At 31.4% G+C, this 19,196-nt stretch overlaps 1 protein-coding gene across 1 annotated transcript; it reads left to right on the top strand.

Annotated features, from left to right (window-relative positions):
- Positions 1–17,200: 17,200 nt before the first annotated feature.
- Positions 17,201–18,874, top strand: LOC125076180 (leucine-rich repeat-containing protein 15-like). Its single transcript, XM_047688190.1, has 2 exons — positions 17,201–17,772; positions 18,400–18,874. Exons 1-2 carry the CDS (start codon positions 17,201–17,203, stop codon positions 18,872–18,874), a joined length of 1,047 nt encoding a protein of 348 aa, XP_047544146.1.
- The last annotated feature ends 322 nt before the right edge of the window (positions 18,875–19,196 follow it).

Raw genomic sequence — 19,196 nt, 5'->3', positions numbered from 1 at the left:
GTATAATAGTAATAATGTAATTATACACTTGACAATTTCTCTTTACTTACCTTAAATACTTGTAAAGAAAAGTAGTTTTCTATTTAACGGAGCACCGAGCGCAATGAATTTAATGATACACCCATTCCGTTCTATCCAGATTAATTTATCTTGTTTTTTTTTTCCACTTCTTCAGTGTCGTTGAAAGTGACGTTAATTTAATAAAAATCTTTAACAACCCAATAATCTAACCCAATATGTTTCGTATTAGTTTAAGGCTTAACTATTTTTTAATAAAATGTGTCGTAAATAGATTAATAAGAGATAGAGAAAAAAAAATGGGAGAGAGAGGGATAGAAATATGGAATAGTTTCACGTTTAATAAAGAGATAGCGATAGTGTTAGAATGAATAAACAAGGAGTTTCTTATGTAAATGCAATTTTGAATGTAGTTTCTACATTGGTCATTTAATTTGCATAATACTTTGTTTTGGTGAATATTTTTTATAAATAGAAAGAGATTATAAAACTGGTTGTAAAAAAAAAAATACAACTTCATTCATATCACGTTTAATCAGCACAAAACAATCAGCTTTGTTTAACAGTTCTTGTTATGCGACGTAAATGTGTTAGTCTGCTTAATATACGATTAAGTTATTAAAGGTTGGTTTTAAATTGATACTCTATTGGGTATCTTTAACGTCATGAGTGAGTGCGAGAAGTACTTTTAAATCGACAAATGCTTTTTCATGAAATTCCGCAGGACGACAGCTCATATCCTGTAGCAACGTATATGATATTTTATCTCCGGAAATGAAAGATTTTACGGAGATAATCTAAAAACTTAAATGTTTAAAATTTGCCGCACATTTATTTTATTGTATTTATTTTCTCAAAATATTTGCTATAAATCATTTCTAATATTATAAATGGATTGGTGTTAGTTAAGTTGTTGATTTGTTATTTTTGACGCATGGATGCGATAATAGCTCCAACTTCTTGCAAAGAGATATTTCAAGTTCTGAAACTGGTATACATTTAAGCCCGGAAAGTACAAAGCTAAAATCTAGCTTATTATGCAAATTTAAAAACCGAACCTATCAAATCAATTCATAATTATCGATCCTATAAAAAGAAAACATAAAGACAATAATACGATAATATTTGTTATTCCTACAATTTCTACTAAACAGAGTCCCAACAACACATTTGATTATGATGTCACGTAACTACAAAAGCATGTAAAGTTGCTTATCTCGTGAGAATAAAGTGCACGCCACTATCGACCTTACAACCAGAAAAAATAATTGTCATTTTCTCTTGAAATTATTGAGGGAATAAAGGTTTGTGTTTCGATCACCATAAATTGTTTTCAAAGCCACCGCGTCGCCACCTTAGTAGATAAAGGAAGTATATTCCCAAGACGCGACTTTTTACCGTCCATTGATAGTAGGGTCAGTGACACTGATATCTCAAACTGAATAACAATGCTGTCTGGATTTAAACCGACTTTATTCGAGGGATAATATAAAACTCCATTTCATTTTGAGCGGTAAAATCAGGTTAAATAAGAAAGATGGTGATGAAAATATAAAAAAAGCAAATATCTTTTGTCGCAATTTTATTTAGAGCTTTGTAAATTTGATTCGATTCATTGAATTCTTTTTTTTGTTTTTTATTAAATATTTTTCAAGTAATAATATAATTTCGATCGTTATACTAAATTTTCCTTTAATTAACATTAATTGGATTTAAATTACGACTTTTGAATATCCCTCGGGAAGATTCTTAACTCTCACTAAGTATACATTTGATATATTATAATAATATTTCATTTGCAGAATTCCGGAGTTGAAATGATTTATGTATTACGAGACTCCCATTTTGTATTTCTTTCAGAGGCTTCAGACTTGGAGAATATTTTATGTAAAATTTTGTAAGTGAAGTTAAATATTTGTCTCGCAATAAACGTTTGAATAAATAGGCATTTACTGCTTCTCTCATTCAACTGTTTGAGACTTGGAACAGGTGGTAACTTAGACTGGTGTTTAAGTTGTATTATGTTTATACTTTTTATTTAATATCTGTATGGTAAATTAATAGCAAGGATACCATATAAAATATTCCTGTGTTCATCACCCATATTGGCGGTGAGAAATAATGTTAATCATTCCATACTTCGCCGTTGCGTCTCTTCATTTCGAGCTAAGCTCTTATGTCAAATGTCTGATATAATTAATTTCTTCATAATTTATCAGTAAACGCAATATCGTAAACGAAACAAAAATAAGAATTGAAATCATCTCACATAATAGAGCTTGTACATTTGGATACAATTCTTTTGAATCCTAAAACTAGTAAAACTTTGGTTAATCAACTCATCCATAATTTCTACACGTAGTAACTTTAAGTATGAGGAAAGGCCCGCTTTATTTGGCACGTGACCGGCTAATTACTTATACGATGTGCTAAAGTTGTCGGCCAAGTTCGTGTCAACTAAAGTCGGTCATTTACGACGCCGACTGCTGCTGAATGTCGGCCAATTTCTGCGCCTATATCAAATGAATGTTTTAATGCTGTGTAAATAGTTGTTTTATACTCATTGCTTTGAGATCGGTTCACGTAATGTTTGATTACGCGAGCCGTTGGCATTTATAGTTTTTATTTTATAGTTTTCGTTAAAAGCTCGATTTGACGTATATTTAAATAAAACGTGCAAATGTCGAGAATAAGTTACGATAAACTATCATTATCATTGTAAAATGTTTAACGTGCGCTTCGTAGTTTTAATGCTATTGGCTAAAGTTATCCAAGCCGGGCTTGTAAAATGCAAGAGCGCGCATTAACACAGCAATAGGGACGTCGCAGTATTGCACGCTACGCCCGCTAATCCCGGTGGATTTGCTAGGAATCCGTGTTTGCAGAACCATCGCATTGGATACATTAAGACACGAAACTCGCTTCAACGGATAATAATTAATTTGTACATTTGTTATTTTCGAATAAAATATTTATATCATTTCTGTTTCAACGTTATAAGCGACGTTGTAAAATATTTCTATAGATATCCGCTTTTATAATATCAGAGAATATAAATTTTTGAATAATATATTTATTACAAATAAACAATAATGAATAATAATAATGACGGTCTGTCCGTTAATAGGGAAGTCTACATAGATTAAAATGTACAAAGTAATTCGTAATAGAACGTAAGTGAGCACTAAGAAAGGATTTTCTATATTCATTTCCTCATCTCGCCTCTATGTCATCTTAATGGGGGATGAAAATACAAAAAGATAGATGTTACAGGGTTCTAAAGTATATTTGGAAGTACAAAATGTTTGATGTTAAAAATACTGAAGTCGATTTATGCTGTAAAGACAGTTTTACAGCATTTTGTTGATTGTGTTAATTTCCAATCGTTAAATTAACTTTTAAAAAAGTTATTTAATTAATATTTAATGAAACAATACGAGATAATCTGTCTAAAATATACAGAAATAGATATCTCATCTTTATCTTCTTAAATAAACTATTAAATTCTGACCATTTATGATAAAACTAGAACAGTCTATTCAGCTCCTTTAAATAATTAATGCAAACACCCATCAACGTAGTTTGCATTTTACTATGCAAGTTAAACGTTAATTAAGCGCTTACAAAGTGATACAAAAGGAGTTCCTTTTATCCACTTTAGTGTTCGAGGACATGCCCATCAAATTACAGTTATACGACCGACATTAAGGTATCTCATTGAGAATTCGGGTGAGCGAAGAATCGGTGCTTTATGAATATAGGCCTAGCGTACTGCAACGGGTCCCGCCTGCATTATTCATGCATCGATCTATCTAATAAATATTCATACTAATATTCGTGACGGAAAAATAATAATAAAAGGTACTTGGATGTTTAAGAGGCGAGCTTAAATCGAATTGGTGCTCTTTTATGTAAGCGAATACTGATTGGAGGATTTTAAATAACGAACACTCCACATATCAAATTGCGCATAATCTCTGTTTTTAATATTATTGTTATTTCACCATACTCATACAGAAACCTTTGTTCAACATTGTGGCTAGTAAAATTAAATGATCATTATACTATTGTTTTGTATTCCGATGATTTTAAAGTTAATCTCTTCGTTAATCTCCCTCTATTGCTATGTTAAATATCTGATCGGTGATTATAAAAAAATATATATTCATTGAAAATTTGTAAAATTTCGAGGTAAGCTATTACCCCTTCCTAAAAACTCTTAGAAGAACGATAGTCGCTTGAGATTTTCCGGTGCCTTGAACAAAAATGTGATTTGTCTGGATAGGAAGTTGTCGCGATCAACGGAAGGGATTCGGGGTAACGGGTATCCGATGCCGGCATTACTCGAAAACTTGCCACTCGTGTGTACTCGGAATACTTTTCTGAGTGGTCAAAGTTAATAGAACCGCAACCGTCTTAAAGTATACGTTGAAAAAAGGATAAGTACATTAATTTTGCTTGTGATAGTTTTATGAATGTTTTTATATTTAAACTCAACCTACATACGTATACAACTCTCTAGGACGTGTTTGCAGTATTTATACTAATAGTTTTAGCAGATGAGCCTTTTAAAACTTACCTAATTCTGCTGGTTTCAGCTATTTCTAAAGTGAAAACAAAAATATAATCAAAAAGCATGCCAAGATTATTTTAGGCTAGACCAAGAGCTTTGATTAGTTTCCATCAGTTTTATTGAGATTACGTTCAAAAGAATTTCATTGATTCCGAAGTACGATTTCATAAAATTACCAAGATCAGATATATATGTATTATTATAAAACGCAATTTCCAGACTGACAGTATCAAAGAACAACTTAACATAAGACATATATACATATATAATTGGAAGAAATTTTCATTTTGTGAAGGCATATTAAAAAAGTATGTTGCGTATTTTTTATTAGTTTTAGTTTAGGGGTATCCTTGATCAAATTGATATGTGCTAAGTATTATGTGAAGCACTAGGAAAGATAAATATTTGACTTCATTTTTTGGCTTACAAATATGTTGCGAGCAAATCTTTGGAAGTTAAGGTTTGTTTAATAATTATTGCATTAATATATTTACTATTATGCGCTATATACGAACATTAGTTTTTTGTGAACAATATTAAAAAATATAGGTCAATGTTTTTTCTTTTGTTGAGTAAAGCTTTATTTTTATTTAAGCTACAAAGAAATATAGAGGATTATGTTTCATAAATTCACTTTACTCAAACTTCTGTATAATAGTAGTATAGAACTTTCAAGAATTAATTTCATATTCATAACTTATATCTACTTGCTATAAGAATTGAAGTTTATTGTTGAGACCTATAACATTATTTTTTATGTTTACAAGTCTTATCTGTATAAAAATTATTGCATGAAATCGATATTCAAATTTCATATTCTTCTTAAATATTCTTAAAAGACCGCTGATCCTTAGGTGCTAGGTTCGAACGTCAGGTTCGACCAATAAAAACATTTTTATTGAAGATGTCTTCCTCCAATTTTCTATAAGATAATGCTTGAATGTTTTACCTAAGAGACTAGATAGTTTTACCGATAACCAGTTACTGTTTGCTTAAATTATATAAATTTTTACATATCTACGTTAAGTCCCATTATAAATTAAAAAGTTGCAAAATAAAAAAAATATATATACATATGACTTTTACACAATAAAATCAATGAGCATAGTAAATTTAAAAGACTGTTAAGAAGTTACGTGTACTAGGCGAACCAATAATACACGTTGACCGTTGAAGCAGTATTTCAGCACGTCAATTAATAGTTGTACCTTGCGCAATGTCAATTGAATTCCAATTTGTACGTTGTAAACGTACCGCCTGAAATGTTACTTGAAAAAGAGTTTCTTTCAATTATGGCAGCTTTTGACAAACAAACGTCACAGCGAATAGAGAGAGCCCAATCAAGTAAATCCAGCTGCGTCAGAATTATAGACAAATGCATTTGCTTACGCAATATTTATTTATGGGTTTATCTGCGAATTATGTGCACACGAAAACGTGTATTTTAACCCAATTGCAGGATTAAGTATGGACAAGTACTATCGAGTTCTCATGGGATAAATTTGTGTTTATGTTGAAACGCGTCGCTGCCGTTGGTCAGTAAAGTAAAACACTTCAAGGAAACTATGCAGACATGGAATAAGCTCGAAATCTTGTCCATACGTATAGTGTAGGTCTAAGACGTTTGCGTAGCACTAAGACGTCTCATCGGATATAGATAAATTCACGGTTTATTAAAAATGTTATCAATGCGATAATCAAAATCACATTCATGATTTAAAAAAAAAAAACAATCATTCCAAAAGAACGTTATAACAATAATCAATTAACGTACGTGAAACTTCTCGTTTATTTAAGAGATTTTTACAAATTTCGAAACCTTTGACAGGTTTTTTATTTTATTTAATTTCATTGTAAACCGACGACGTCTGATCGCACTATTTACATTTGTTTTTTTTTTTATACAGCTGCTCTCTACGTGTGCAGTAACTTTTTTCTGCTCCCTAAAATTTTTTTTTATTAAATCATAACAATTTAATATATTATAATCGAGAATACTCTTTATTTTTCTGCACATCTACGGCTGGAGCTCTTCAAAATGAGAGTATAACCGATATTTTATGTGCAGCTATCGTCCCATAATCACCGGGACAAAAATCGGCTTACGCTATTAATATATAAGAAGGAGATTACAATAGTTATCATGATATTATTTTCACATCAAAAGGACAAACGTCAAAAAAAAAGAATGGAAGGATACCCCTATTAAAATACCGAATCTACGTAAGACTGATTTCAACATTTCGTGACTGAGATAATATGATGTGAGTTCTTTCATAAAAACATCGTTATTAATCTTGGTATCTGAGTCTGAATTAAATAATGAGGTGAAGGAAAATTGTCGGGTACTTGGATTTATGTTCTTTAAACAGGTTTCAAGTAAATAGGTTACAAATACAGTTTGATTTAAAAAAATATATTTGTAATAGCAGGCTCTATAATGATTGCTCGGTGCTATTTCACTGAACAATCCAATTAACCCGGAGATAATGAGTTTGTATGAAACCGATCTTAATTGTTTTTATAGTCTTCAGTTTAATAGTGAGCGTACTGAAAAATATAAACGATATTTTTTTCACATTTACTCAAAATATAATGGTGTACTATTTTAGCAAACTAGAAATATTCCGTTCACGTTGCATAAGGCATAGAGCTAAATTGACTTCGGTCTACACAGGTATTTACACTTGAAGTTACGTAGCTAAAGTACGAGATCCGTTTCCGAACGCGCTTTTGTTACGTTATACGTATGTATAAACCTGTTTGCTTTTACAGGAGGGTTTCGTGTTTTATTTCAGAATTAATGTCATAATATTAAAGTACGAATGGTAATAAGTATAATTGTATTTTATATTATTCATATAAAAGTGTTGATAACTTAGTCCAGTGGCCTAGTGAATCTTCGTCGGCGGTTGAAACTGAGACCCACTTAGTGAGTTTGTAGTGCTTGGCAGTGATGGAAAAGTGAGAAATCCGGCAGTATCGGATAAAATTCTGTCAATCTACACCCCTCAATAATTCTCTATATTATATTCTATAAATATAATTATTATAAACAAAGTCGCTTTCTGCCTCCGACTAAATCTTCGCTTACTTTCTTCCAAACTCAATAGATTTTGATACGGTTTTAATTAATAAATAGGTATTATTGTATATTTGTAATTATTTTTTGGTCAAGTCTGGCTGTAACAATAACATTTTGATGTACGAATCAAACCAATTTATTATACATATTCCTCATTTATGACATTATTATATAAACTACTACATAAAAAAATTTATTAAACTAAACCTGTGCGAACCGGGGTGGGTCACTTGTTTAAAGATATACTGACTGAGTTCAAGTGAAATATACAGGGGAAAGTATAAGATTTACTTTAAAAGTGTATTGTAATAATCATTAGGATAACACAGCGCTTTAGCGCTTCACAGCGATAAAGAGACAACGTTAAGTCCCCACTTATCGGTGTAAGGAAAAGAAAAGTCACAGTGAAATAAGCGTTTTGCTGAATATAGTGTACGTTTAATTGACATCGTTTAGACGACGGAAAAAATTAATGAACCGTTAAGATATATAAATAACGATACAATTTGATAATAATATAATATTTGGACGTATTGCTTTATTTTATGTGATTGCTACAAATATTTTTTGATAAAAGTATTTTTATTTACAAAAGAACTTCATGTTATCTCTAATTTAACCAATTATTAATAATTGTATTTACTTGGTGGTAGTACTCTGTGCACCTCATCATATATTCTACCGCCAAATAGCAGTACTCAGTATTGTTGTTTTTCGGACTGAAGGACGAGTGAGCCAGTGTGTCTACAGGCACAAGGACATAAAAAAATGTTCCCAGGTTGGGAAACTAATATTTAAACTAACTAACTATTCAATAAAAGTAACATCAGAGTATTTAATGAAACGTAATTAATCAATAGGTCTCGTAAAAATATTCACACATTCGTTCAATTCAATTGGATGAACGAATGTGTGAATATTTTTCCAATTGAGTTGAACTTTTGAACAGTTGGCTTTTGCGTAGGTGTTTTTCCCATAGTCTCATCAACGGACAATTAATATAGATAATAGCGTACAATAAATATAACAACCAATGCAAAGCACGCTGAGTATACAAATAAAAGATAACATCATAGAAAACTTCGTCAAGTTTTGAAATATCCTCTTAAAAAGGGATAGTTAGAATTTGAAAATTCAATTTACGGCAGCACTCTAAAATTGCATCCAGTAAAATCTGTCTAGGTAAATAATTACTACTAGCGAAAAATCAACCGGCTAGCAATTATTCGTATTGTTGTGTTCCGTCGTTTGGGGTTCCAAAGGGAGAATCACTGCTGTATAATTACATTATTCAGAGTTACAAATGTTTTAGAATAAACACGAATAATAGTTATTTGTATACAGCCTTTTAAAATTCGTTTTATTGTAATAGACATGTGTACCCGTGGTTTTTATAACGTTAGATTTTAAACATGCTCGTCTCGGTAACCCCCCCCCCCCTCTGAAGTAATTCCGTGTTCCAACTCGATCGGTAAGTGAGCCAGTTTTATTAGAGTCACGAGACATAACATCTTAAATCCTGATAAAAACACCGGTATGATGGTGTAAGAATTATTTAATATTTCTTATTGACAAAACATATAAGGAAAAAGAGTTTTGTATATCTTCAAACGTTTTGATCGTAGTTAGATGTAAATAGGTGCGATATTCGCGCGTTATGGTGTGTGTGAAATATAATCGTATTCATAGCGATTTTAAATCACCACCCCGCGCGTCAGAATACCTGCGAATGGGGTGAATATTAGTATCCCTTCGTTTTGTTGAAATTGATTCGGACTCGACGGTCCGTGAATATTCTACCAACCCTCGCAATGACATTGTATATCGACGGATGTGTGCTACCGCTATTTTTTTAATCTTATTCAATGACGAATTCGATGTTTTCGTATCTACTATTTTTTTTCTGTAGATACTCAATTAATGGCTTTTTTTTCTCTCTACATTACTTCGCTTCCGTGGCATTTTGAGCTCTCTTTTTTATATATGATTTGATTTTTTATGGCTTCATTGAATTGGAAATTAAATACTCATATATAGAAAAAAAATGTGTAGATATTACGTGTTTCGTAACGTGATATTTTTCGTTTATAACTCGAACTCGCGGCAACGTGCAGATAAGGAGAGCGGTCACCGCAATTTTATCGATCGATATTTCCAAAGTCAGGGTTAGGAATGTCGTGCGCTGACAATATGACACGGAACGTAGAATTTACGCTTTTTATACTGCTTTGTGTGTGCAAATAAATTAATATTCCATATTTTTATACTTGTAACACGTTTTGGTAGAAGAATACCTGGTAATTGGCTGGCGACATGTTATGTGTTTTGAGGAAAAGATGAGTTGGAACCAACGAGGGGTGAATCTTCCTCATTTCAAATAATATTTCTGATTAATTATTATTTAAAAGTTCTATATAGTTGTTACTCGTTATCTAAAATAATAAGTTACAATAATGTTTCACTATCATCAAATGTGCTTATTCAAAAATAAAATAAAATATAAAAAGTAGATTTTTACATATTTTATTGAAAATAAATAATAATAGCCAGTTGCTTGATAATCTCGAGAAAAATATCGAATATATTTTGAGGTAATCTTGTTGTTATTGGAATATATTATATTTTAACGTAAAAGCGATTTTCCTGAGGTTGAAGAGTGGAGTTTTCAAGTGCTCATTATGCTTGACAGGATTTCAGCGAAAAAGACTTTTATCTATGATAACAAGTTATTATCGAAATGTCCTATAATATTATAATAAATTTCAAAAGTGATAAATAGATACAAATCCAAAACACGACTTTAGAAGATATATTTACTTTTAAACTTCGGACCAGTTCTGAATTTAGGTTTTATAAAAGATTTATTGATTACATGAGAGCCGAGATGGCCCAGTGGTTAGAACGCGTGCACCTTAACCGATGATTTCGGGTTCAAGCCCAGGCAAGCACCACTGAAGTTTCATGTGCTTATTCATTTCATTTTCATCTCGTGCTCGGCGGTGAAGAAAACATCGTGCGGAAACCTGCATGTTTCTAATTTCAATGAAATTCTGCCACATGTATATTCCACCAACCCGCATTGGAGCAGCGTGGTGGAATATGCTCCAAACCTTCTCCTCAAGGGGAGAGGAGGCCTTAGCCCAGCAGTGGGAAATTTACTGGCTGCTAATGTAATGTAAAAAATAAAGATTTTTTATTTTTGCACCAATTAAATTGCATCAGTAAATTAATGGAGTTCAAAGTTAAATCAAGGCGTAACAAAGAATAAGTAAACGAAAATCGTGTATATTTTAATGACTAATTATAGCAATTATAATCATAAATATCAAACGGTTCGCTCTTCACAAAATTTGTAAAACAAATTGCGATTTAACTAACCAAAAACGTATACATTGATTTATTGAAAAAACGAACAAAAATACTATTAAATTCGTAATTTGTTTATTTCTTTAATATATTTGAAATTACAATAAATTACAGATTTCAAGAAAAGAAGGAATTTTCACCTTTTAATAGCGAGAAAACTCACAAAATCCGTATTTAACCGTCGTCGCAAGCTGACAGCCTAAATGATTACTCAACTTTTTATTGGAGTTTGGACATCATTTCACGTACCACAACACTTTTTACGTGCAATAAAAAGTTTTTCGTAGGACGGACGTTTTTTTCATCGTACATACATATATTCATCCGCAAACTTATATTAAAATATTGAATCGGTGAATGAATATAATTTTTTTTCTTTTAGCTTATGAGTAAAATATAAGAGGTTATTTTTACATTGTATGTGTTTTATATTACCCACAATACACCATCCACAAAGCAGTTATTCAACCATTTAACAGTAACACTGTGCGTAGCGATATTCCAGGAGTCACAGTCACAGGACACAAAAGGTGCAAGGCACATACCATTTTCGATACAATTATGTGCAACGTAATGACGATTTAAAAAGTAAATTCTTACAAATCCATTGTCTATGGTTAATAGACATGAATTAAATGGTTAATTGACTTTAGCCTCTAAAATTAATTTTAAAAAAAGTCCTACGTAATAAAGGCATTGCGAGCGTACATTATTTATCGAACGTGAACTGCAATTTAGACGTCCTTCTTAAATAATATGATACCAAAATTTTTTCAATTGGACATGTGAAACAGCTTTATATATTGTGCTGCCTTTTTCGTGTTCCACTCGCATTTTATTTAAAAGGCTCGATACATAGCATCATCATCTTTTGTAAAAGTAGTATAATATTATTTCCGTTGTCTTGCAGTTCAACGCCATATAAAATATGTTTTAAAACATTTCATACGTTGAAAGATATTCTTGTTATATTATTGTCTCATGCTTGTTTGGAGTTGAAAGTTTATTTATAGGATGGTCACGTTTTCTTTGTAAATATGTATTCGTAGATTCCTAAGTAAATCTGCAGCTGAAGCGAAATAATCCTAGACAACATTGCGAGGGTCTGGGTTGCGATTGTATTTATCGTAATTTTATGTTAAAATAATTTTCAAAGCGCTCCGCACTTATTCAATTAACATTCGATGTTATATATTAATTAATGAACTATGAAATAGAATTAAAATTGATCCAGGATAATTGATATACATTACAATAGATATAATATAATATAAACGAATAAAAAAGTAAATAAGTAAGTCAGTCTGGGTTGCAATATAAAAAAAATCTCCATCTCAACAACTAGAAAGTAAAAAAAAAATTGTATCAAAATATTGTTTCAACGCACCTTTGTGCAGATCAGCTAGTTATAAATGAATTAATTGCATTATTTTGATCAGATTATTACCATTATTTAGATAATAATGTACAATAAGGTTAAATGTGTATACGAGGAAATAATTCCTCGATACACATTTTTCCAATCAATCATTCCATTGCTAATGTTAAGAATCGCCATAATTGATGATAAAAGCCATGATAGGTATGGGATAAATGGAAAATCATATCCGAAACATGGGATTGTTTATTAAGATTTATTTGTTATTTATTATTGCCATGACCTCACTAGGATATCATATATATCTCGTTTATAGTGTGGGCGTCTGCACAACACAAAAACAGAATAATTTATTAACAGCGAGAATCGAACACGTGGCCATTAGCAGAGCAATAAGTTCCAGTAATCATTGACCTAAGGAATCATCTACTGCCTATTCCAATCGATGAAGGAATGGAGATAAACAAACCTTACATTTACTTATGCGATGCGATTTTGTTAATAGCTCAACTATATTGTGCACAACTAACAGTTCTTGATTAATATACATATATATATATATATTTAACTGAAGTACTTATCTCCACTTTAATGTTGCTTCCAATTAATTTTTTCCACAAATCCATAATGAATATCATAGATTACTTAAGCGCTCGACCAATGACATCGCCTCAATTCAATGTCAAATGTTAAATTTACGTATTTGGCTTTTGGACTCTTGTGGTAGGAATAGACGATAGTTTGCAAACAAAAGAACGAATTTATAAACATTAACCGTTTTATAATTTTAAAGGTGTTAGTAATTCATAAATTTCGTATCGATTTACACTTCTATTTATGAATAAAAATTGGGAAATGTGTTTTTTTACTTCAATATGCAGTTCACAAGTATTAGAATTACAATAACTGATTTTACCATGGTTATACTGAATAATAAAAATTTTTAAAAGTATAACAAACTATATTTTATAATTTATATTTCGTAACGTCTCTTTAAAATTCAATTTAAAATGTTGTTGAAAATTAATAGCGTCGAAACCTCGGAGGAATAAATAATGATTACTCGATTAAAATTGGTTGTGTTGTCATTTTAGCTGAAATTAAAATTTTCTAAAAAAGTAAGCGTTTAAGAATTTATTGATATATCACATACGCGCTTCTTGGGATCTGACTACATGGGATATTTTGTAATTTAAAAACTAAAAGACTCCTTGATCGAATTTGGTCACAGAGGTCAATGTCAAGAACCAGGCAACATATGCAACATTTTAGAGGAAATATTAAACTGCACAGCGTATAATGTACAATGTTGTTCATAATCAAATGGTACGGGAATCTGTCATAACAACAATGTTTCAGAGAGTATAAGACACGCTTGTACCTTAGCTGATAATTGCAGTTCCCAGCTAGATAAGCTCTAATGAATTATCATACGCTTAATTTGTGTTTATAATTGTTTACATTCTCGGCGGTCATGTAAAACATCTAAACCTTCTCCTCAGAGAAAGAGGAGGCCCAGTGCGACATTTACAAAAATGGTTAATTCATAATTTGATAGTAATATTTGGAAGTTTTCCAGAAAACATGTTTTTTTGACCCGACCTGGGATTTGCGATTTTAGTATGTGCAGCCTTATTAAATACCTAATTAATCCAACAAAGCAGTTACTAAAACGATGTATTATTATTTAATTTCACGACAATTTGTCATTACTAAGTCGCATTTGCGATAGAACTAAGAAACAGTTGACTGACGTCGTCAGGAACAATTTAAGAACATCTAAAAGGGTTTATAAACCGTGAAATTTCTCAACTAGTAGCCAGAGGAAACGATGGCAATATATCCTTTTAATCTGTCTTTAAGCGGAGTTATATTGAAAAAAATCACAATCCACGCTGCCGCTGGGAAAACATTTTTTATATCAACCAATACAATCCCGCTGCGGAACAAACTTTGTCTGAAATACGAACATGTGAGAGTTTTTTTGAACCATTTTGGATATTTCTTCTCTAGTATAGTTCTCGCGGAACAATATAGCTTAATATTACTTTACTTTAACGCCTTATTTATATGAATAAAGATTTTAGATAGAATTAAAGTATGCCACATACAAATAATATGTTTGAAAAATTTCTTATTTTCATACTAATATCTCAATCATTATTTTTAACTTCTACTCAAGATAAATGAATGCAGAGAAAAATGTTTTGATAAGGGTGTCCTTCGCGTCAGATTAAGCGTAGTCATTTGATTATTTTTGTAATTGTTGACGTTTGACCAAAATATCAAAGTTGTAGTTGAAAATTGGAACCAAAACAATTGAAAGTATAGAGTTTTGGTTATGATGGCGCTACTCGTAACATTTTATGAGATAGTCTTATGTTCTGCGGGTATATAGTGGCGTGTCCCGAGTGTTCCGTATTTATTGTACACAATAAGCAACGACAACATTGCCTTTGTAAAAGTTGTGTCCGTACTTTATATAGTTAAATTAAATAATATAATTTACTTACAATATTTCGGACATACAAGATCTTTAAGATCTTATCGAACTCCTTAAGTAAACTTTTAATTGAAACGTTTACCTCAAATAAAATTCAGAAATCTCAATAAGATACGGTTAGTGATCAATTAAGAAATATGATTTAATATAACATGTCAAAATATTTGAAATACTATTCAATTAAACGTATAAATTAATGTATTGTAATGATTTGGTTTGCGAATGTCATAAATGATATTGCTTCGGGTCCAACTCAATTATATATAACATACAGATATATAACACCGTTTATACAATTTACCGTTTTGCCTGTTATAGTATGCAAATCATGTTATAAGTGTTTATTCAAATTTAATAATAGCTAGGATTGTAATATTTCGTCTATATAACGCACTGTTCTTAAATATAATTTGAATTTCTGGAACTGTTTAATTTTTTCATTTGTCTATTCTGTTAGAATACTAATAATAGAAAAAATATAGCAAATTATATATATATTTGTATGTATATATAAGCGAAATCCCACTCATCACGAGATCTTTGAAAATATAGTTAGACGCTCACAAAGACGAAGAAAAGGATTTTTGAAAATTTCAACTTCAAATGGGGTAATGTAACTTTGTATGATTTTTACCCGTAAGAAGTCAGGAGCATCAGTTTCGTTTATCATTATATAACAAAATACTAACTACTTATGAATATTAAATATGTTAAGTATGTACTAAATCAATAATAAAATCAGTAAACACACAATTTTAAAGTCGATTATAAAATGACTTGAGGCAATATAGACGTCCATAAATTAGATGTTTTCATAAGGCGTTATAAATGAAATTATAAAAATATCCTTCCGCGAAATGAATAATCTCGTGTACCCTCCGTCAAAAATCCTTTTGTTATGTGAGTTATTTTTCAGAGAGTTTGAATTCGGTAGACAAAGCGAGTAGCATATTTCAGAACCTAATCTCGTTTTAGTTCGCGAAGGCTTAGGCAACTTTTTTTTTCTGTTGAACGCGTTAATTCCACTTGATAAATGACATTCGGACCAACAGTTTTTAGCAGCAATTACATTCCTTTGATACTTAATAGGGTAATCTGTTCAATAAAATTTAATGTTCAGATTAATTTCAGTACTTGTTACGAAGAAGTCGAAGTTTTAGTGAACAAAAAAAGAATAACACTTTTCGAAGGTTTTATAAATATTTTAACAAAAATTATATTAATATTATACACTTATAAAGAAATAATTCAGAGAATTGGATAATTAGACTTTTGAACTGATATTAACTTACAATTGTAATAGTAGTGGTTACATAGAAACAAAAAGAAAAATAAAGAATAATAGACAAAAAGTGTTCTTTTTTTTTGTCTTTTTCTTTTGTGTTGTTTTTGTATTGTGTTTTTTGTCAGAAGACCTCAATAACAATTTTCTGTTGTTCCCGTGTTCCATTACTTAATAATATTTTTCAAATACAAAATGTCATTACATATTACATTTAAAAAAATGTTATACATACAAATTTAGATAAGACTACTCTTCAGCCAGCTAGTTAGGTTAACAACTTACAAACAACAATAGATTTCGATCAAACAGCACCTTTAGTGAGTCTGTGAGGCCAAGTTTATTAAAGTAGGGTAGAGTGAAAACTGAGTAAAACTTGCTACGTCTATTTACATTACTAACCTTAAATTTTCAAGTTCAATCAAGTTTTATGAAGAGCATAGAATTGGATTATTTACAGATGCAAATCATACTACATCTAGAACATTCTGTTTTAATAAACAAGTGACAACAATAAAAAAAACGAAAATTTAAACCAACAACAACAATTTCAATTAATTTAAATATTGATATTATTTGATTTTAATTTATTATATATATAACGTAAATGAAACAAAAATATTACAAACGATTTCTTTTTATAGCTACTCTGTAATGAACCGTCAGCAAAAGCTTTAAACATAAAGTGTTAATCAGAATAATTAAACGAACTTGATTTAAATCCACTTCTGTTAATAAATTAAACATCAAAAGTAAAATGGCTAAATATTAACAATTTTTTTACTGTACTAATTAATTAGCGACCAACACTTAATTTATCTTATTTTAATATGAAGTATAGAAAGTTTTTGAAAATATTCTGTATAAAAATAATAAAAGCTATGCGTTGACTTTGATTTAAGCAGTTTTATGATATATTAACATTTTTTTATTGTTTCAGGAATACCAGAAAAATTGTGCTGAAAGTATGGATATGTGCATACATTATGCTGATGATGACTTGCGATGGAGCCGACATCTCCTGCCCAAGCGAATGCACCTGCCTTACTACTTTCGGCCAAGAGGAAGAGAATTCACTGCGTGTAGAATGTATGAGAGGTGACATGAAATCAATCCCCGTCGACTTCTTAGACCACAAAGCCGAAATCGTAATTATCTCCGCTCCACTTGGACGACCGAATTATCTTACAATTGGACCGATTTTCACCCAACCGACGCCTTTTGTCAATCTACGTGAACTTCACATTGTAAATTCAAATGTACCTTCCATTGGACAGTACTCTTTTTGGGGCCTACAAAATTTGAGACTTGTAAATCTTACACATAATAATCTTACTAGTATCGGGGCTGACAATTTCCGTGGCCTCATAAACCTCACAGAGCTGCATCTCGACTTCAATAATATTGAACAAATGCCAAGTGAGACATTTCGACATTTGACCGCTTTGAAGATTCTTAACCTGGCGCACAATCAAATTTCTGCTTTAGTACCGAGATTATTTCGCATGTTAGCGAAACTCTTCTTTTTGGATTTGAGTTATAACCCCTTGACCGATTTGAATCCAGAAGTTTTCAAGGATATACAACATTTACGAATTTTTAAATGCCGTCGTTGCTTATTACGAAGAGTAAACACACAAATTTATCATTTGGTACCGCATTTGGACGAACTAGACTTAGGTGAAAATCAATTTAAATATTTGACATCTGATGAGTTTATAAGTCTAAAAAAACTAAAAAAGCTTAAATTAGATGGTAATCAGCTTTCAGTGATTGTCGACAATATGTTTGGGAGGAATCGGGAATTACGAACCCTTTCATTGGCACGCAACCGTCTCGCCCTGCTGGCGCCCGCTGCACTCACTAATTTAACATCTCTAGTGCATCTGGATATAAGCCACAACAAAATTGATAGGTTCCACTTGCAAACCTTTGCTCCTGTTGTTGATTCCTTGAAAACCATAAACTTCAGTGGAAATAACTTACCACTTAACGAAATCGCTATTGTGCTACAAATATTACCAGAAATACATGACGTCGGATTAGCAAATTTATCATTAATCGATATACCACTGAATTTTTTCACATACAATGAACACTTAATAGCATTGGATATATCGTGGAATAAAATATCTACTTTTCCTTACAAACTTCTCACAAAGACAAAATTTTTACAACGACTTGACATATCAAGGAACAGGCTTCATACCCTAAACGAACAAGACCTACAGAGATTAGAGGCTATCGCAAACGTTGATTTATCGAGGAATCACTGGCGATGCGACCAATGTTCAGCGGATATTATGTTGGTGTATATGACAACGACTGTTCTTAATGTGACTATTCGCCAATTGAAATGTCATTCACCATTACGACTACATGGAGTATCTTTTGGAGATCTAACACTCGATGGATTAGAACTTTGTTCGACGACACATGAAGCTCAAATGAGCGTAATTGCTGGATTAATGTTACTGTGCGTAGCGATACTCGCAGCAGTTACAACAGCACTCTGTTGTTCTCGACGCCGTGCAGCACAATATTACACAAACGAGGAGAAGCGACGAGGACATGAGCATGAACATCCTGAAGAGCTTCTAGGGCGGACGGATTTGGGTAGTGTTGCAACAATCCATGCGCCAGTGCATTTGGTGACCAAGGGTAGCTAACATCGCGCTCCCACTCCGCCGGTGCCCAGGCGCGCTCGCCGAGTGCCTATCCCCTCAATCCAACCAGACTCTGCTGCACTGCAATCCGCTCCACTTCGGTACCTTTCTACGAATTTGTCGCGCATACCAAAGGACATTATATGATACGAAGATGATTTAGTGTAAAAAATATGGACTTCAATGATTATTATTAAAATAATATTATGATTAGAATAAATTGTAACTTATTGTTTAAAAATTATTTAGGCGTAGACTTCTAAATTACTGAGAAATATTTTTCTACACTTAGAATTTTATATATTATGTATAATATTATATATAT

Source organism: Vanessa atalanta, chromosome Z (assembly GCF_905147765.1).
Source record: "Vanessa atalanta chromosome Z, ilVanAtal1.2, whole genome shotgun sequence".
In the NCBI taxonomy this organism is placed as follows: domain Eukaryota; kingdom Metazoa; phylum Arthropoda; class Insecta; order Lepidoptera; family Nymphalidae; genus Vanessa; species Vanessa atalanta.
This window is presented reverse-complemented; position numbering and strand designations above follow the sequence as displayed.